Genomic DNA, 21,398 nt, shown 5'->3' on the forward strand with positions numbered 1-21,398 from the left:
AGACAACGGATCCCCGTTGCCGGTCGATGAAGATCGCATCACACAGGCTCCGATGGAACAAAAATAGAATTTTTCTACTATCAAATTTGGAAAAAGTACAAAATTGCTCACAGAGCAACTCGAGGTCTCCCATAGTAACAAGTGCGTTAAGGATCTGAAGATGGCTGCCAGAGGTGGGGCTTAGGGAAATGACCATCATTGAATGGGGGCAGTATGACCCAGAGGTCAGTGATTTGTTTAAAGGAGAAATACTGTTTTAAAGTGAAAGTGAAACTGTTTTTTTCTTTTATCAAGGATTCCCAGCCTGACAGGGAATATTCAGGAGCATGTGAATCCATGTCAGATCCCATGCTGGAGAAATGAATACATTTGGTGGAACATGTACTGCGCTGAAGAAGGCGCAGTCACTGAAGGAAAATATTCCCTGGTAGTGTTTTTGCTGGGGCTGGTTGCTTCAGAGGTCGATCGGCTGGTTGGTTTCAGGCGCAGACATGGCCTCTGGGGCAAATATTGGGAGACTATGCAGCAGGACACCCTGTGCCCGTCCCGTGGGAGAGGGTCCAGATGTCGCTGAGGCTTCTACCGGCATTAAGACACAGGAGCAGATGAGAACGATCCTGCAGCCACTGCGCTCTTCCCTGGCACAAAAGTGGTTGCTAGAAATGGAACAAGAACAGCTCAGAATGAAAGGCGCTATGGATAGAGGCCTAGCCCAGAGAGAGGAATTCTATAGCAATAGGTTTGATTCACAGGAAAGGAAAGTTGAGGCTGATGATAAACCTCAAGTGTCTCAACAGTTGGCTAATATACCAGCGTTTCAAGATGGAGGGTATACATCTCCTCCAGGACATTCTTAGAAAGGAGACTGGCTAGTGAGGCTAGATCTCAAAGACTTGCATCTCACAGTGCCACTCGTGAACGAACATCAGCCCTTTTATGCGTTTTCTTTGGAAGGGACGAGCATGGCAGTTTAAAAGTCTGCCTTTCGGGCCTTTACCAAGCTGATGAGATCGGTCACAGCTGCAATTCGAGAGGCGCATGAGAATGATTGTGTATCTAGACTACATTCTTTTCCTAACACATGACAGAGCACAGCTGTTAAAATAGGTGCAGTTGGTGAGCATTTTGACCAAGTCTAGGTTTCTGGATAAACCGGGAAAGGTCAGATCTCATCCCCAGCAAGCGCATGGAGTTCCTAAGGTTTGTCACAGACACTACCAAAGCAATGCTGGTGCTTCGTGCGCCCAAAATCAGAGCAATCAAGGAGGAGTTGAGGGGTCTTCAAAATGCGGGTTACATTGCTTCGGAATATGGCCAGAGTAGTGGGTATGCTAGCATACAAGCAATATTCCCGGGCCCTTTGCACTTCAGAGACTGAAGAAAAAACACATGCAAGGGGGGGTTGAGATATCACCAGCTAGTCCACTTAGACAGAGAAGCCAAAGCAGAGTTAAGATGGTGGCTCCACAACATGGAGGCATTAAACAATGCCCCAGACCTTATAATAGAATCAGACGCAAGCAGATCAGGTTGGGGCGCAAGCTGCAGCCATTTGAAGACTGTCATGAAGCCTACCCCCAGGCATCCGGACCAAGCCCATCAGCCCCGGGAGCAGGCATCTAGACATTTAATAAAACCACAGCAGCCCGGTTAGGGGCTATCTAGGTTCAGTCCTGGCGCCTTAGGCGCCAGGCTCATAGTAGGAATCAGTCCTGGCGCCTAAGGCGCCAGGCTCATAGTCTACTTACCTCAGGCAGACCATGCTGCAAATTACTCCAATCCAACATGAAGCCTGAAAGGGACTATTTTTCTACAGGGACTATTTTTTTACTCGGGTGTGGTTCTGGGGAACTTCTTACCTGGGACTACTTTGCAGGCTATTTAAACCACGCCCGAACAGCAGCTCATGCTTCGTGTTATTCTGCATCCAGCAGCGTAACACTCACCGTGCCTGCAGCCTGCATCCAGTCTTCTGCCACACCCGCCTCGAACCCAGAGCTCCTAAAACAAAGAGGAAAGAAAGGGACAAGGTTAGAAAACAAACTTATTTCTATTCGACACTAGATTCTGGATCCATCTGGTCTCCGGACCTGTAAAAAACATCATTTCTGCACGCGCCGCACCTCCAGCTGCAGCGCTGCGCCATACTCACCAGTCTTTACAGCATCCTTCGGGTCGGCGCTGCCTCCATTTCTTTGCCGAACTTCGGCACCTAGGAGACAAAAGAAAACCACAAGGTGAGCCGAGGGAACCAACAAATCTAATTCTTACCACCATAGACTTACCAGATTTACCACCAGAGGCATCCTTTTGTGACTCTCCATATTTTCACATGCCGCATCTGTAAAGAGAGACAAAACAACACATTTTCCTCATGCAACATTTACCGGACAGCGCCGGGTAATACAGACTCTTACCTGAGCGCCACCAGCTGCCACAAGAGCATCTTTTCACGAGCCAGCTGCAAGACAAGAAAGGAAGGGGAGAACAAGAGTGAACATCGGACATATTGAACTCTATGAACTTAATACTTACTGCTCCTCACCAGGAACTGCAGTCAATACTCAGCGGAACTCTCCCGAGCCTTCAAACCAGTGAAGTAACTGGAATCGACGCGCCCCTGCAAATCCACGCAGGATGGAGAGCTCATCTTTCAAGATTATAAGGTGAGATTGCTGTGAGGGCATTTCAGAGGGGATTAGTTGGGGAGGACTGTGGGAGTGCCATCACTTGAATCCACAAGTGGCTAAATCCATCTCTGCACTTGCAGGAGAATATTTCTACGGGTTAAGCAGACAAGATTAGGAGGGCAGATCCAGTCAGTCATCGCTGCACTACGCATCACGTGGGTGGAGACCCCAGCTGTCCGGGTCCGACCGATGCCCCTGTGGGAGCCAGGTGAGCGTAAGAGACAGATGGAAGATGGTTGCAGAATTGGCCCTGTACATCAACTGCCTAGAGCTGCTCGCAGGATAATTTGCCGTCAAGGCACCGACAAAAGGACCAGGCGAGATGTTGCATCCTCCTTAGGATGGACAATATATCAACAGTCTGCTACATCAACCATTTGAAAGGTGGCGGGGGTGGAAATAAGATCCAGAATATTGGTGGAGTTAGCAAAAGACTTCTGCCACTATTGCCTGAGCAACCAGATCTGCATCATGGCAGAATATTTGTCAGGAGCACAGAATGTGGTGGCGGACAGTAGCTAGAGTTACCTGCGAGACTCCAGCAACTGGAGACTTTGCAGGGTGCCGTTTCAGAGGATCAGAGACCTGTGGGGGTCCCCTTCGTACGGATCTCTTCACGTCCCGCCTGAATGCAGTTACCCAGGTACTTCAATGGAGGCTGGACCCGGGAGTGCCAGGTACGGACGTGTTTCTCCAAGATTGGACCGGCCCGACGCACTACATCTTACCCCCGCTCCCATTTACCATGATGGCCAGGACCCTGGCTAAGATCCGCAGGGTGAGAGGGGAGGCGTGGTGATAGTGCCAGAATGGTAATCGCAAACGTGGTTTCCAGTAATGATGATACTTTCCCCCCGATTGCCCGAGGAGGATACCATCCCAGGAGGACCTGCTCTCCGATCCATCACGGCAACCTCATCCTCTGATTCAGAAACCTAGCCTCCGGCTGCTGGCTTGCAGAGTTTCAGGCGATGGTGGAATATGCCAGGGATTTTGGAACAAGCTTCTCTCTTTATCAGAGTCCTTTGCCCCTTCCACCCCGAAGAACTATGGGCGCCACATAGCAACATTGGGAGTCCTGGTGTGTACAGTAATGTGTTCATCCTTTTTCTGCCCCTATAGTCCAAGTGCTTAATTTCTTAGTGTCCCCATCAGGATCGGAATGTATATGTGCGCCATCTCTGCCAGACACGAGCACATGGGCGGCGCCCACTTGGGAGAACATCTGTCCGTGGTTAGCCTTCTTAAGGGTGTGAAGATGGTTAGACCGCCAGTCCCGAAGTATACCATGTTGTGGGACGTCAACAAAGTCTTGTGCCTGTTAACTCAATGGCCAGAAAACTACCAGTTATCTGATAAACAACTGTCGGATAAACTGCCCATGTTACTCTGCCTAGTGTCATGCAGAAGAGTGCCCGATGTCAGTGCATTGGCGATTGACAGGAAGTGTTTCCATCCAGATGGCGTGGCATTTAGCATCGCCAGACAGACTAAAAGGGAACTCGGACGTGATCTCTAACCCATACTTTCCAGACAATGCTAAATTGTGCATGGTGCAGTCTATTAAGGCCAATGAGAGGTTATCTGTGCGGGTTAGGCCGCAAAGTGTATCACAGCTGCTGGTTGCGCGTAGGAAGCATTTTCAGGCAGTTGCAATGGGTAAGCGAGATCTTCGCGTTGGCAAGAATAGACATTTTGGTTTTTGGCGCACATTACGTCAAGGGAGCTATGGCATCTAGAGCGTTCACAGTTAGAGTTTCCTTGCAGAACATTCTCAAGGCAGCCGTCTGGTTGAGAGACTCCACTTTCCAGACTTTTTATTTTAAGCTTATGTCTACTTTAGCAACAGCTGTAGTAAGGAGCTTTGAACATGCATAATGCTTGCCTACGGTCTTGAAATAGAATGAAGATTACCCAGGCTTACAGCTCAGGGAGTCTTGATTCTATGAAAAACATACCGGCAAGCATGATCCTGCCCAGAGAAATACGCAGAGAGGTGAGGCGGTCATAGTCCGAGAGAGGGGGGAGTTGAACACATGCACACTATTTACTCGTGTATTTCCTGCCCTAATTGTATGTTGTCTATTGCAGGAGATGACCAGAAGACGCTGTGAAGCCGCATTCAGTGCGAGTACTGCGACTAGGCAGGGTTTGCAAATGTAGCGAAGCAGAGTCGTCGGCGACAACTGAGTGGCAGTGCTTGTTAGCCCATCCTGGGCTGGTTGTGCCATTTGTGTGGATCTGTTGTGTTCAACGTTATGTTCGATTCCTCAAAAGAAGAGGAAAAAAACAACCCATGCAGGACATAACATTAGAGAGGCAGAGGGGTGCCGATTGGTTGGATTTTAAAGAAGGAAACTACTGAAGCAGGAAGAGTCATGGGGAGAGAGTTTTACTTGGATATAGTTTCCAGTTTCGTTTTAAACAAGTTAAAGCATAATGCTTGCCACCATGTCTAATAGAATCAGGACTCCTTGAGCAGTAAGCCTGGGTAATCTTCATTCTCCTTGCCCCCACAGGGGCAAATCGAACATAGTTACCCAATCTAAGCTAAACAAGAGGGTTATGTGCTTACAAATGAAACCATCATTCAAACAACTGACCAAAATGTGTTCTACACCCATAAACGTATTCCAATTGTATTGAGTTATTTGCAGATAATACATTTAACTACTGAATACTTTTAAATAAAATGGAAAATATCTTCTCTGGTACACGGATAAAACAATCTCTGGCAAAACATGACTTCTCGCTCATGTTAGACAATTGCCGAAGAGATTGGTCTAACCCTCTCACAAGTGGTCCAATCTGCTTTTAAGAGACAGCCATGAGCTATTAATTCATATGATCCCAGTGGTTTACACTTTCATAGGAACAATGAAAAGCCAACTACCCACTCACCCAATAAAACAAATAGTTACTGCTTGAAAACTCAATGTACTGCGTGCAGATTATTAGCACTGCCCTTTGTTTCAAAGTGCACTTGTCATGTACTGTATCTTTCCTCAAAGGCAGCATTCATGTCAGTTACATAGATCCAAAAATCTTGAAATAGACGAGCTATTAAGATTCGGTTTTCCATTGATGGGTACAGGTAGATGTCACAAAGGGATCACCTTACATGGAGTGACACCATTGGTGTGTTCTTTTTAGCATTGTTAAAGTAGTTGTCGATGTCAAACATTAAAATGCACATAGAATTTGAATTCAAGATATACAAAGTTTCAAAGTCAATTATCTATCTCACAATTTACACTGTACAACAGAAAACTGACGCACACATCAAGATGCACCACCCCAAACCATCGCGACAGAGAAACGAAATCAATATCATAACAAAAACAATGCAATATGACTATCATGTACACCATATCATTTCATTTATTAAAAAAAAGGTGAAAGTAGATTTTTTTTCCTCAAAAAAGATCTGGCAAATACTTACTGATCTTCTGTACCGAAAAACTTGACAAAAAAACATTTTTTTCCTGGTGGCCTCTTCAAATCTTTCGGAGGGGAGACAATCTACAGAGGAGAGACCAGCAGTTACACATCTGCATCGAACATGAAGGAATAATGCACAACTAAAATTAAAAACAAGTTGCAACTCTTGCAAAACCTTATTTGTTCATAGCAGGACTTAATGAAAAAGATAATTTATTAACACTTCTGTATGCGTTACATACATGCTTCATGGACGTTCATTCTAAACTGCCGGCCTTCTACCCAAGGCCCATAACTAAGGCCCTGTCTGGCCTGTGGTTTTCTTTCATCCTCCCAACATCAACGCTCGGACTGGTGACAACCTGACTGCCCAAGTCAGACCTAATAAAGCAACATGTGCCCAGCCTTTTTTTTTTTTTATGTTTGTTAGTGCCTTCGGTCTTGAGCGCTCACCTTGTCCTGAAAATTATTGTGGGCCTTTTGATGTCTTGGTCCTTTACAAACATTCAAAAATAGCCACATTGTTTAGAAAGCACAGGTCTTCATCATTACAGACATCTTCGTAAAGATACACGGTACCGAGCTGAGACCAAACGGAAGCACGCGATACTGGAAGTGTTCAGTTCCCACAGAGAAACAGATATTTTCGCTGCGGGCTCCAGGTCAGAATATGCATGTAGGAATCCTGAAGGTCTATTACGCTGAGCCAACCGCTCTTCCGGAGAGAGGACGTTAGCTGGCTGGGTGTAATCATCTTGAATTTCTCTTGGGGTAGATGAGATTGAACTTTGAGAGGTCCAGGATAGTGCAGAGGCAAGCCCGGTTGGGTTTAGGCACTGTAAACAGACAGGAGTAGTAGCCCTCCCCTTGCTCCCGCAAGGAAACAGGTTCTACTGCTCTGAGGTCTAGAAGTTTCTGTACCTCGGCTCAGAGAGGGCAATCCAGTCTGCTGGAGAGGAGGGTGAGGGGCTAGGGTAGGGGGGCAGGGGCAAGCAGAAGCCCGCCCGAGCGACGGACAAAACCTACCGGTCTTCTGTGATGGTCTGCCATGCCTCCAGATGAGACAATTTGCCCTCCCACTGGAGTCTTGTGCGACCGATGAAAAACATTTAGATGGTTTATCGGCAAGGAGACCACCCGTTGCTCAAGTGAGAAAAAATGGCCACCTTGCCTTTGCCATTTACAGCGAGGGCCACCAGTGGGAGCTTCGGCCCGATGCGTGCTGCAGTCCTGAAAGCTTCTGAAAACAGAGAAGGACCTAGTTTGCGACCCCAACATCTTGTATAGGGGAGCCTTTGCTGGTGTTTTGCAATGGACCGACAGTGACTTGGCAGTTTGGGGGCTTGCCTTTGGTAAGTTCCTCATCAGCGGAAGAGTGGACCAGTTCCTTACCCTCGAACGGGAGATCATGCACCTCGCCCTGAACTTCCTTCGAAAACTTTAGCATGCAGCCATGCTTGGCGGGAGAGGTCTACTCCGACCATAAGGCCCCGAGCGGAGGTCTACATGATGGGCCACAGCCTCCAGAAGATCCTGTGAATCTGGCATCAGATAAGCCACTCTTGAAGTCTTCAAGCCTATCAGGAGGAATACAGTCCTGGAACTCAGCGAGCTCCTTCCACAGCTTGACATTTGCAGCCGCCAGGATGAGCTCAACTGGAGCCTAGCTGCTGCCACCACTGTCGATCAGGGAAGGGGACATGCAGACAAGGCTATGTCTTCAGACGTGTGTAGCTTGCAGCAAGCGTCTATTTTCTGGTTTAGGTGTTGCCCGGAATTAGGTTTTTCCCAGACCTTAGAGGCTTCGGCCAGGATGTCCTTCTGAGGAACAGGCCAGTGAGCTGTGTAGAGTGAGTAAAGGCTCCAGAAAGCACCCCTTCCTGTGGAGTGAGGGGCTTGGGTATTGGGATGTCTAGCAATGCCATCATATCCACAACCCGGTCGTGAAAGGCTCTAATAGAGCGGGGCATTGTTGTCCTGGTCCACAACCAATGAGGCTAGAACAGAAGTCTGATCTGCCGCAAGTCACGCCTCAGGCCCTGAAGGCACGGTTGACTGTGCACCAGGAGTCTTTTCCACAGGGGAAAGTGAAGGCAGTGGAGGAGGCCCCACACAAAGTGGTGGAGGAAGTGGCACTACCGGGACCTGCATAGGGACTGCCAGAGTAGTGACCGGTACATGCGGCTTAGGATAAATGTCCTTAAATAAAAGTACGTCTTCATGGGATCAGAATGCATAAGTGTCTGAAACTTGCCAAAAATGCATCCTCAGAAGGTGGTCTAGGCGCTGGAGTGGGTAGAGGCTGCGCGGAAGGGGCATAACCTCAGGATCGCAAAGAGGACGGTTGCCAAGATGGTCCTCCACCAAATGGATCCGGGTAAATGAAAGGCGCGGATGAAGGAGGGAGTGAGACTGTATGCAACAGTGGAGTTCGCGCATGCCAATCCATTGGAGGACGGAACGGGTTCTTGTTATCCACAAAACCTGGAAAGGGCTGTTCTGCCCCAAAAACAGGCCCCTTAGTACCAGCCGTGGTGAACGTTGGTGTAAAAGAGGTAGTCAAAATGGCCACCCTGGGGTGAACTGCGTCACTGGTGTAAGTGAGGCTGTGGTCACCAAAGGGTTGTCAGGGGACTTATGTTCCATTTTAGCCTTGTGACAAGGAGCCTCTGCAGTGCCGGTGCTAGCAGATCTGGAGTGTTTCTGAGACACCTTAGAGACTGCTGATGAATTAGCCCCAAGTGAGGGAACCTCAGTCGAACCGGTACTCGAAGACTTAAGGTGTTTAGCCAGCTTCTTTGCCCCCTCAGCAAAATCGGTTCCACCACAGATCTGAGTTTGGGAAGGCTTAGAGTCAACCCCTGAAGCCAGAACCTTCAAAAGGGGGCCCATCAATCTTGCTGGTCTTAGATCTAGCCCCAAGAAGGGGAACCTCTTGGATAACCCTGGTACGTTTAGTCACCTTGACAGGGACCTCGAGCCGATATTCAGTACACTTCCTTCCAGATGTGGAAACCTCAGGGCTGAACTCGGATGAAGATCCGGTTTTGGCAGCCCCTTTGCAGGGGTCTTCGGAGGAGACTCCAGAGCGCCGTTTAGATCAGTTTCGGGACACCTCGGGAGATCCCTGGTAATCGAGCCGCTCGAGACCCTACCGGATCCAGAAGACCCCGGGAAGGAGTCCCCCAGCTGGTGTGCCCTAAAAAGGAACTAATTTACCGGCCGTTTCCTTTTTTCTTCCATGAACTGCTATAAATGTGGTGGAGGAATGCGCTGAAACACCACCTCCCACCTGACAAGCCGACGCTGGAGTGCCCGGATGTAGAGGGAGTCGCAGTAGAAGCACGAGTCCCGACGATGTTCCGGGCCTAAGCAATCCAGGCAAAGAGTGGGGATCCGCCCTCGTGAAATGACGTTCGCACTATGAACAGGACATGAATCCCAGACGCTCCGGTATAGACGGAAGAGGACTGGAACCAGAGCTGGAATGAAAGACAAGGGAACAAAAATAAAATCCCCTGTGATGTAAGTGCGTCCAACCGCACAGAGAAACGGACTGAAGGGCGATGTGGAGCTCATGAAGGGGGTGCTAAAAAAACGTAAAGAAGAGGAAAGTAAAGGAGAGGAAAGTAAAGGAGAGGAAAGTAAAGGAGAGGAAAGTAAAGGAGAGGAAAGTAAAGGAAAGTAAAGATAGAAACTTCAGCTTAGCATAGAGTTGCTCCTCTTTGAAGAAATAAGTGGTGGCTTATGTTCTGATCCCCAACTACAGTGTTCACAGTCTCTTCAAGCTCATGTCTTTGTGACAGTCTCTCAGCTTCTTATACAATGTCTTTGTCAGGCAGTCCAAATAGTTTCAATCCTAGCTCTTCTGAGATGTAGTCTCCTAACCTGGATAGGTTGGTATTGCCAACAAAGGAAAGGTCACGCTTTGTGGTTTCTGGGGGGCATCTCAATCTTCACCTCATGTTGAGTGCCTGCTTCACCCTACTGGACGGTCTTTCCTTGCATCCCCTCATGTGATGTCCGATCTCTCTGCCCTGGGTGGGCCAAGGGCTTGTTCAGCCCTGATGTGTCCTTCAATTCTTCCATCCCCTTCTGGGTTACTCAGTTTCTCAGCCAGTCGTGGACTACGGGGCCCATTGAGCCTGGTTTGGGGAATTTCTTTCACCACCCTGGCATGTCTTCAGAGTTTCAACCCCAGGTTGGCTGCGGGCTTCTTCAACCCTGTTTGGTGTCTGCCCCACCACCCTCCAACCAGCCGGCATATGTAGCTGCATACCTTTTTCAATGTCCGGTAGAGGAACTCCCAGGACCCACACTTGTTTTTTGCCTACCTTCTTTCCAGCAGCTGTACTGGGGTCAGACTGCCTGGCTCCTCTTTGGTTTGTGTGGTCGTCTGTCCTGCTGCCCTTCTCCCCATTTGGGACTTTGGCGTCTACACAACGGGACGCTGGTACTTTTGCTTCTTTGCTCACTTCCAACCTCAGCAGCCCCTCCCTTGATTGGGTCTCTGGCTTCAACAAAGCAGCAGCGTTCCTTACAGTGATCTGGGTCTCCAACCACCATGTCCTCTTGGTGGCTCTCTGTTCTTGGTCAGAGGAACCGCCTCCCTCTGCTGAGTCTCTGCACTGGCCAGTCTTCCACATTCTCCTGCTGATTCTCTCCTGCTTGGCTAGCTTCCTTGTCACCAAGTTCCTCCCAGGAATGGATATGAAGATTCCATTGGTCATCAGTCTCACCAAGAGGCGTTAACGAGCACAGGTCAGAAACCCAGACATCCGATTTCAAGGGGCCCTGTATATTATTACCATTTTCAAATCCCATATGACCAACAAACACTGGAGTCTTGGAATGGAGGTTGGATGGAACCCTAAATTGGCTAGTCACCCCCAGCGAGATCCCACTTGCCCCAAAACCCTGGAATGATAGTGTAGCGGGCTCACCTCCCTAGTCCCAAAGGGAGTGGGTTCACTTGGGGAGAAGGGGCGAATTCCCTGGATTCCCCTCACCACATATGGTGGGATCATCTCACGGTGAAGCACTTTTGGACTTAAATTCTTAAGCATATTAAAAAAGAATATCCCCCATCACTGCATTTCAAAGTAGTTTATCTAGGCAATATTGACCATTTGGCGGCATAGCATTTAGATTGTCTCAGATCTAAATGTGTTACTCATATGTTAGTAGCAGACGCTTAGCTGTCACCCGCCCATGGAAATACACGAGCGCCGCATATTCTTTAATGCACCCAAGACTAGTTAAGTTACATTCTGAATGTTCACACTATGAACTCATAAGGCCACTCAAAGGCTCAACCCTTTTAAACTTCATCTTCATGTCATTGTTTATCACTGTTACACCAATCAGGAGTGAAAAAGGTTTCTCAGACAGGTTCTTCCCCGATGATGTTATCCTCGACTGGCTTGTAGCAAGGAATCTTAAGGTTCAGATCCATACCACCACTCCTTGCATCTGGACTGACCATTTCATGACTAACTTTTCCCCTATACATCCAGGCCCCCCTCCCAAAGTAAGCAATACGCCTAAATCAGTTATCAATCAAAGTCTAAAAAAAAAAAAGTGTTTGCATCTGATATTTCAGAGTGCATTACAAAAATGTCTGCTACCTCTACGCTAGATCCACCCCTATTGATTGTCGAGGTCTTTAATATTTATTTATTTTTTGCCCCTCTCAAAACCAAATCCATTCGTAGCAACCCAGGTCAGCAAAAATGGTTCACGCAAGAGCTTAGAACCTTGAAAGCCGAAAAAAAAAAGCAGAAACATGTTGGCTAAAATGCCCCTCCACTGATGATAAAAGCGCAAGGAGACTACTCGAGAGAAACTACAAAAACGTGATTACTGATTCCAAGAATAACATTTTCAATTAACAAATTGAGAAAGCAGATAACAGACCTAAAAAACTGGTTTGAAATCTTTAAACTCCTAGAGCAACCCAATGCTCAATCTACTACATTTGTACCTATGAATTCAGACTGTTCCAAATTTCAGCATGCCTTTGAAGTACAAATATCTAAAGCAATGGAAAAAATAAAAGATCAGATTGCTAGGAAAACCAGCACACACAGACCTCCACCTCATAACCCAAGTCTCTACCCTCTCTTAGCCATTCCATCAGATGCAAAACATACTTTTTTCAATTTCGCTCCAGTGACTAGCCTGGGGCTATTAACCACTTTGAGTACTATGCACCTGTCTATTCTCCCACCGAAAATGATATTCAATAATAAGACATTGAAAGTGGTGCGTAAGTGGTGTTCACTGGTGCACTACAGGACATTGCTGGTGAATTTACTGCAGGTGGTTACTGGCCCTTTAAACCGCTGGACCGTGTGACTGCGGGGCTGTGTCACTCCCACTTTATAAGCACCCCCCCTCCCCCTTAGCAGTGCTGTTCACGGGTGTTCCCGGGAGTTCGCGGGAGACTGCACTCCAGAGGAACTTTATTTACCAGAAGAGCTGCACGCCGACGAAGACTCAGAGGACGGAACCAAGTGCGCCGACAGGAGAGTTGCCGTTAGAGGTGTCAGGGACTCGAACGAGGAATCAGATAAGACCGAGACTTCATTCCTTGCCAATCCCGTCAGCTCCCCCGGCAGGAAATAAACTTTTTAAACAGTCACGGTTGCTGTTTGCAACCCGCGACTGCTTATCCACTGGAGAACGTATTCCATCAACCCAACGGAAATCCCTGGGTACGGCGGTGTTAGAGTCGCTTTCAGTAAATACTCAAAATGAAAAGGAGGGGGAATTCTAAAAATACTGATTGCAGGAGGGGCAGCAAAAAACAGCTGCCTAAACTAACAGTGCCCATGAGTGAAGGATCATTGCCATATGACAATCATGCTCGAGCCCCGGCTCAGGAACAAATGGGAAATGAGCCAGTGCAAAAACGGCAAATACCAGCCCCACAAAGAACAGAAGTGGGAGAGACAAATATTATATCAAACAGAAAAGCTGCCGAAAATATTAAAGATAAATCCTTCTGGATTGCTACGGATGAAATGGAGAGATTAGAAGCATCGCCCCCCTTGCCAGTGAAAACATACTTTCTCCCTGATATAATGAACATTTCAGAAGTACTAATGTCAGGTAACTGAAAAGGTTATACCAAATCTAACTCAACCTCCTCAGCATAGTCCGTTCAAAGAAAACATGGAACAGGATGAAAGGCCGGCTGATCAAAAGGAAAAAGTGGACGAAAGGAGGCAAGCAATACAAGAGCAAAAACTGCTAAAGGAGGGTCCTTCCATTCCTTGTCCAATGCCTCGGCAATCCCTTGTGGAAATAACATCTTGGAAATAAGCAAGGGTGAGTCCGAAATAAAATCGGGCAGGGGCTGTTAAACTAGGCGGAAGTGAAAAAATCCCAAAAGATATGAAAGTAGCCCAACAACAGCAGAATAAAGATGTGTGGGTCTTAACCAGCGTGCTAATTGCCCCAGATTCTTGGTTGAAGGAAAGTCCGATTTCAGATGAAAACGGAAACAGAGGAGCACCAAGGTATTAGGAGCAGGAACGGAGACGGGTAATTTGAAATATTGCTGTAGATATTGATTTATTTTGGTTTGTTTCAGCCTGAAGTGAGGAGGCGCCAGTTCACCACCTGCTGGACTGTTGTGATGACAGGTACATGTTCCGTTTGAGTGCCCATTTCCAGATTTTCTGTACAAGTCTGGATAGATCTGGAGAACGTGTACCCCCGTTTGTTGATATAAAACATTGCTGTAGTGCTGTCTGTTAGGATCTGCAACGAAAGGTTTGTTAAATGGGGTTTGAAGGGCTTTGAATACTGCCAGAAGTTACAGCACATTGATGTGGTTCTGAGCTGCAGTGTGGGTCCACAGAACCTGAGCGGTGTGGTGAAGGTAGTGAGGCCCCCCACCCTGCCAGTGAGGCGTTCATTGTGACCACTGCCTGCATCTGTGGTTTCCCTCTTGTTGTTTTCTCTCGTCCGCCAGCAAAGATTTTGTACAAGTGTTGGCGAAACGACCACTAGATCGTCCCAATGACAGCTTGCCTGAGACCACTGTTTCGCCAACCACTCCTGTATGGGACGCACGCGCAGGCGCGCGTGAGGAACCAGGTAAATGCAAGAAGCCATCATGCCTATTGAACGCATTGCTTTTACGCATTGCACCCTTATCTGCCGGCCGGCCTGATAATGTGGTATTTGCAGTAACACATGTTTTACTCTGAAGGAAAGACCAATCCTTCCTCTGTGTTTAAGGCAGCTCCTAGGAACTGTTTTGGAGTGCTTTGCACTAGGCTTGATTTTTTTCTCATTGATGGAGAAGCCCAATTGAAAGAGGAGGTTGATTGTTTGGATGTTTTGTCTGCAAATCAGAGGTGATTCCCCTGTTATGAGCCAGTCGTCCAGGTAAGTGTACACTGGGATTGCTCCCCTGGGCGGTGCGCTGCCACTACCCTCAGTACCTTTGTGAATACTCTTGGAGCAGAGGCTATTCTAAAGGGCAGCACTTTGAATTGGTTGTGCTTGTTCACGATCTTGAAATGCAAGAATCTTCTGTGTGCTGGGAAATATGAAAATAGGCATCCTTCATATCCAGTGTTACCATGTAATCCCTTTTTTAGTAGCAGGATTACTTCTTGTAGCGTAGTCATGCAGAACTTGTGTGGCTTGACATACTTGTTTGCAGGGTGTAAATCTAATACAGGGTGCATTGTTAGATCTTTCTTTGGCACAAGGAAGTAAGTTGAGTACCCTTGTTTACCTGGTTGGCTGGGACCACTTCTATGGCATCCTTTAATAGAAGCATAGTTATTTCTTCTAGAAGGATCCGCTGATGTTCTTCTGAGTGGATTTTTTGTCGTGGGGGGTGGTCGTGAGGACGTTGACGTTCTTTGCACTAGCCCCCTGCTACAGTGAACAGCACCTATCTGTCCGAGGTGATACCCTCCCATGCGTGGGTGAAGTTGGAAATGTGTCCTCCTACTGGAGATGCACGGGAGGGTACCTGGAGCGGAATGTCACTTGCTCTGAGGTGGGGTGCCACCTCGAGTAGGGCCTCCTCCCCGACCACAACCTCTGCGATGTGCGATGTGCTCTGGGATAGCCTTGGAAGGCTTGTCTTCGATTATTCCCATAGGAACCTTGGCCTCGATTGTAGCCGGATCCTTTTTGTGAATTTTGGCCCTGAAACAGCAAAAATGACCATTACCCCTCTGACCAGTAGGCTTGTTTGTGAGCTGACCTAAAGCTTTTAAAGTGTCATACTCGTCCTTGCTGTCTTAAGTACGTCTTCCATGGCCTTACCGAAGAACACGTTAGGTTCCACTGGCATGTTTGGGTGGCTTGTGTTTCTGGCCTAAGGCCTGACTGGCGAAGCCATGCTTGCCTCTTTATAACAGCCCCCTCTGCAATGACTCTTCCGGCATTGTCCGTTGCATCAAAATTTGATTTAAGGAGACAGGTAGATATGGCCCTTCCGTCTGCTGCCACCTGAGCTAGTTGTGATTTGAGTGGCTCCGGGGCAGACGAAAGTAACGCAAAAATTTCCTCCCACTTGTGGCAATTTTAACTAGCCAAAAGGGTTGCGCTGTTGGCTATTCTAGTTTGATAGGTCACAGAGGAAGCGACCTTTCTGTCCATTGCATATATCTTTTTGCTTTCCTTACCGGTGGGGCCTCGGAGGAAGCAAGGGGTACGCCTGCTCTTTTTCTAATTGTGGTAACAACCAGTGAGTCTGATCTCAATTGGCCTCATATATAAAAGGTCTGATGGTGCAGGCCTGAATAGTTTTTGCACACGCAGGTTAACGGCCCATGTGAGATTGGGTGCTTCCAAGGAAGGCTGTGTCCTTCGTTGGACCAATTTTAGTAGCGGGATAAACTGACCTACTGTCTCTTTTTGTCCCCCAGTATTTGTTCTGTGAAGTCTCTATCCTCCTGTACCTCCTGTGTGCCAATTTGGAAGTGTTCCACTGCTTTGGCAAAGACTTCATTGAGGATGGGTTGATTATCTACAGGGGAATCGACCACTAGAGTGTCCTGATTAAGAGGGGAATCTTTGTATGTGTTAGCTCCTGGTCTGCCTCTGCGTCCTCGTCATCCCCATAATAAGGTTCATCTGTATCCTCTTCATTAAGTTTAGGGTCAGATATTTCCACAACGGAAAGATCTTCCTGGTCTTCTTGTTCTAATTCGGGGTCATAGATCTATAACCGTACTTTGCAAGGGGACATTAGAGCGAGACTTCATAGAAGGGGGTTAAGTGGTTAAGGCAGAGGCCTGAGAGCCAGAAGGGGCTGAGGTTGGAGGAGTGGAGTGCAAACTCTGAAAGTAATCTGGGTTTTTTTCATAAAAATTGGCCATGAAGGTCATTCTTCACATTACCATATCAATATCTTGGGAAGACCATTCCTTTGAACTTGAGATCACAATAGATCGAGGGGAAATACCAAAGTCCTCATCAGTGGGAGGTGGTATTTTAGGTCTAGAGTCCCTAGGTTTCTCTATGGCCTTGGATAATATTCCCATTTGTGGTGTCTTCTCCCTAGGAGGGGCTCTTGTCCCTGTGAGGGGTTTTAGAAGACGTCTTGTGAAGTTTTTCCCCACCCTGGGGCCCTGAGGAGTGTTTCACAGACTTCTTGGGGCCTGCTACTTTATCCGACGTCAAGCGTCGAATTTCAGGTGTGGGAGCCGAGGCTTCGTCCACGGACGATCGGCCTTCGGAAGGAGGTATTTCGAGCAACACCCTTGCCGTCTTTCGACGGTTGAACCCTGTTGTGGTGCGATCTTGTTCGAGATTGCCCAGAGGACTAGGACTCTACGGACCTTTCTCGTGGTGTCAAACGTTGTTGAGTATTCGACTCCTTTGTCGAATCTCGACTGGGGCTTATGTGCTTGGTGGCGTGTGCTTTTGTAGTGCTGCCGCTGCTGTGTCTGCTCCCTCCTCATGTTACTTATTATGAAGACATTTCTACTATAACAATATCCACTGCGAGTGTATCTTAACCCAACAACATAAAAACACATCACAATTAGGAAGTGCAGCAATTATTCAGAATCGTGGCCCTCGGGTTGCCTTCATTCAAATATCCCACCTGGACCATGTAATGAGACATGAAAATGAATGGGCGGATCCGTGCTGCTGCCCCACCAATTACCTGAGGAAATCCCAAGGCACATGGCCATGACACCGCCACCCCTGCGGTCTGTAAATCTAGAAAGATGGACACCTATCAATACACAACATTTTGGAAATCTCCTTACAAACCCAAACCAAAGGGTAGCCACAGAGGGTTTCAAACATCTACTTCTCGTAAAGGATAAAAATAGGCCATCAGATATTCTTAAGGACTTCATGCAAGACAAATACAAGAGTGTTGCCCTCTTAAAATCAAGTACACGCATCCCTGGTTCTTCAGCTGATCCGGGTTACGGGTAATGTGAAGGTAGATTTATTTCAATAAGGTAAAAAGGAGTGCAGATCTTGGGCAGAAATCCTAGTCTCAATTACCAAATCCTTTGAAGAACCCCAAGAGAAGGAGGAAGACAGGAAACAGCAACCAAAGGTAATATCTTGCAATATTTGTTCATCCAGTACCTCCCTCCAGCCCTCTAGAACTTGCATAGAGTATGAGGTTGAGCAGATTTACGATTCCTCGACCTTTGTCTCGCCTAAAACCACGTTGCTGCAAGGTTTATAAATGAGATGATGCCCCATGCAATAAGTACTAGGGAGAAGAGAGAGGCCTTGGGAATTAAAGGACCAGAGGCTATTGAATACCCTGCTTTGGACATATGGTTGGTTAATCTGGTTTCAAGTCTTCAATGTATCATGTTCTTTTTTTAGCTGCTTCTAAGGCATCGTCTACAGCTTTCTCAAACAGGACTGATTCCTCTAACGGCACATTAGTAAATGGCCCGAGTTTCTTCTCTAAAACGGGAATTGCAAAGTCATGAATGCTGTTTTAATAAAATAGCTGCTGCGAGAATTCTGCCTGCTGTCTCCACAGAAACAAGAGTGTTCTTTAAAATATGTGACCTGCCTACCTTCTTTAATAATCTTTTGCAACCGAGACCTCTCGACTCAGGCACATTGTCTAAATTGTCTTGAAGGAACCCCCACTGGGTGTCATAACTAGCTGAAAGGGTGGTATTATTAGCAACGCGTGTAAAGTAAGCAGCAGATGTGGTTACTTGCTTTCCTAATGCATAAGCTTTTTACATTTGTTATCTGGAGGTGCTTCTGCGTTTGATAAAGGGACACCCCCGCACATTTTCAAGCAGTTGTAAACACTAGAGAATCGGGTTTAACATGGCCCAGGACATAAAGAGGGTCTGTATGTGCGGGTTTTAAAATGTTTTCTACCTGAGGGTTAACCACTTGAGTAAGTAGGGAAGGTGCATTCCTGTTTTAGATGGAATTTTACAAAGGAATAGAATGGCTGAGCGCCCTTTGTTCCTTTGGTATGTGATCCACAAAATCGGAGCCTGGCACAGACTCTTCAGTTGGAATTTGAAAATGCGCAGATGCCCTTTTAAGCAAGTCGTTAAAAAAAAGCTGGGCATATATAGAAGTGTTGCCAGGCTGATCCATAGGATCATGGTCCCCAAAGATTACATCTGGTTCATCTGCATCCTCATGAGTGGGAGTAGCTGGCCACATACCCTGGTCATCATCCCCCTGGTCCTATTGCACTTGATCATAACAAAAGTAATCTGACTCAGCCTGAAAACTATTGAATAGCTGGTCTGTAAGAACAACTGGATGTGTATGAGATAAATGGAGTGAAGGTGATTTTAGCAGTGGTTCCCCTCTTCTAAATTAAGCGTCATAGGTTTAATTGGAAATGCATTCAAGAAAGGGACAAATACAGAAACTTTGTGCATCGTCTGTTCAAACCTCTACCTAGTCCATGTAACTTTTAGGGGTAACTGGGAGGGGGAAAAGCTATTTTCTCTCTGGGTCTACACCTTTCCACTTGTCATGTAGGGACTGAGACATCGCTATAGTACCCTTAGTATACTCTGGAGAAGTTACTGGTGTAGTGCCAGACTGATATAGGAGACCCAGTAGCCCCAACACGTGTACGGAGTTGCTCTGGTGTTTGTTTATTTTCCCCTGGTTTGTAATGAAAATGTTTTGACAGCTGTTTTGACGGCACGGAAACAAGAAGCGTCGAGATTTTATGCGCAGCAACATGCTTTTCTTCTGTTCTGGAGCCATGCGCTGGAGGTCATTGCAGAAGCGCAGAGGGTTTAGAACACAAGGGTTCTAAGGATTTCGATGTGCATTTGGATGAAACTTGCCACATTACCCTTTTTTGACGAATCTGGAGATTGACGTGGGGTTGTGTGCTTATGATGCACACCCCCACCCCCCCTTGTGTATGTGAGTGAGTGTCCGTCCCAGTTAACAGGAGCTTTCACTGTAGCAAAGCTTTCGGCTTGCTTGGTGGGGCTGGGGACGGCCACAGGAGTCTCCCGACTCATCTACTAGGTCATAGGCCTCCAAAAAGGATCTGCTGCTGCCTTGCGGTTCGTCTTCCAAGGCATCTGCGTCAGTGGGAGACATGGATTGGGCCTACATTGCATAGGATGCCCCCTGTCCATCTTTAAGCGTTTTAGGGTGAAAGTCTCTGCACAACGCGCAACTCTCTTCAGGATGATCACAGGGAAGACAGTGGTTACAGACCCGATGTGTGTCTTTCCACAGGAACATTGTTACAAGACGGACAAAACAAAGAAAATCCTTTCCATAATGGTAAATGAGTACAGGGGTAGCAAGAAAAGTGTGAATAAAGTTGGGAAAAAATGGAAGTATGTTGAAAAACCACCCTCTACCTACTGTAAGGCCATAACATGGCAAAGGATGCAGCCGGTAGTCCGCCAAGAATTTCTGCAGGCGATGGCCTCCAGCGAGATGGTAGTTGAAGGATCCGTTGAAGATGGAATAATATTAAATAACTTTCACAAACTGGTGAGCGCCCACTCCTGGGCATGCACAAAGATTTCTTAAAGCCCACATACATCTGCATTTCACCTTTGTACATATTCTGTGTCAACACCGCCACCTCAAGTTGTGGATGAAAGGACGGGAAGCACTCATTTTAGCAGCTGGACATGCATTTCCATTGTAACTTTACATCTTGGGCAACAAGAGCAGGGTGGTGAGGTGGAAAGGCGTTGGCTTCATTCCAACCCACGTCTGTGTATTTATTGGAGCCAGTTAAATGTGAAGGCCTTTTAGAAATAAATTAGTGAAATTCATTTTTTTTTCTTAAACATTTAATTTTCTAGTCCGATTTCTGTTGTAAGATTCTCGTGACACGGTCAGTAACCTAACCCCGCTCCAAGGGGATAGTAACGCCTTCCAGCCTGGGGTGGAACGCCCACCGCAGTGGACTCCAGAGCCAGTCCCACCCATAGAGCGACGGTGGCAGTTGAGGGCTCCATTTTATGTCTCCCTCCCCAAGTGCCTCCCTTTACATTTGTAATACCAACTTGCTTGATCACCTTCCGAAGGAAGTGTTGACCAAGTCGTCTCTCTTTTCCAGTCACCAGAGAAGCTGAAGTAAAACAAAAAGACACCCCCACTGAACAGCAACACATCCGCGCATGGCCTCAGCAGCATCAGAGCCAACCAAAGATGGGAGCTCCAGCAAAGGAAGAACAGCGAAGCCTACATAGCTGCCCTAGCAGCCGTGCACTGTTCCCCAGTCTCAACGTGCAGCTTCAATGCACAGGGAAGGCGCCAGCACAGCTGGAACCGGAGAGCATATGCAGCTTTCCCTGGCACCACACAGCACTCCCAGCCTTGGGGAGCAGAGTGGCAGCAAAGACATGGCTAAGCTGGAAAAGCAAGGACTTATAATGGAGCGGGAAGCTATCCACCGAACAGCATACTTACCTTAGTGGTGTCCACATTGCAGGCCCCTGACATGAACTTGCTGCCTTGCCGCGCAGACTGCTTCATTGCAACACGCAAACCAGTGCAGCAGAAGGGGGCAGGGTTTAACAGGCTCTTTGTAACTCTTCTTGATTTGTAACCCTTCCCAGGCAGGGTAGACAGGGCCACGTTGGCAAAAGTCAGCAAAGTAATCAGAGGCTGTGGAGGAGTATAAAAGGCAACAATAACACCACGTGGTTTGTTCAGGCAAGTTGATAACAAGAGGCAGCAGACCATCAATAGGGAGGCCGGTGGATTGAATCGTCGAGGCGATTTTTGGAATACAGTGAGGCATTTGTTTGTCAAACCAAGGGGTACTGATTAGTGAGT

At 47.3% G+C, this 21,398-nt stretch overlaps 1 protein-coding gene across 1 annotated transcript in view; it reads right to left on the minus strand.

The window, feature by feature from the left end:
• The window catches only part of GLYR1 (glyoxylate reductase 1 homolog), a 713,235-nt gene that overhangs the window by 516,284 nt on the left and 175,553 nt on the right, over positions 1-21,398 (minus strand). Inside the window, exon 3 of the mRNA XM_069646033.1 lies at positions 6,133-6,212. Within this exon, the coding sequence (XP_069502134.1) occupies positions 6,133-6,212 (80 nt within the window). The remainder of the gene's footprint in view (positions 1-6,132; positions 6,213-21,398) is intronic.

The sequence above is a fragment of the Ambystoma mexicanum genome, chromosome 2p, assembly GCF_040938575.1.
Source record: "Ambystoma mexicanum isolate Mex_15411 chromosome 2p, UKY_AmexF1_1, whole genome shotgun sequence".
In the NCBI taxonomy this organism is placed as follows: domain Eukaryota; kingdom Metazoa; phylum Chordata; class Amphibia; order Caudata; family Ambystomatidae; genus Ambystoma; species Ambystoma mexicanum.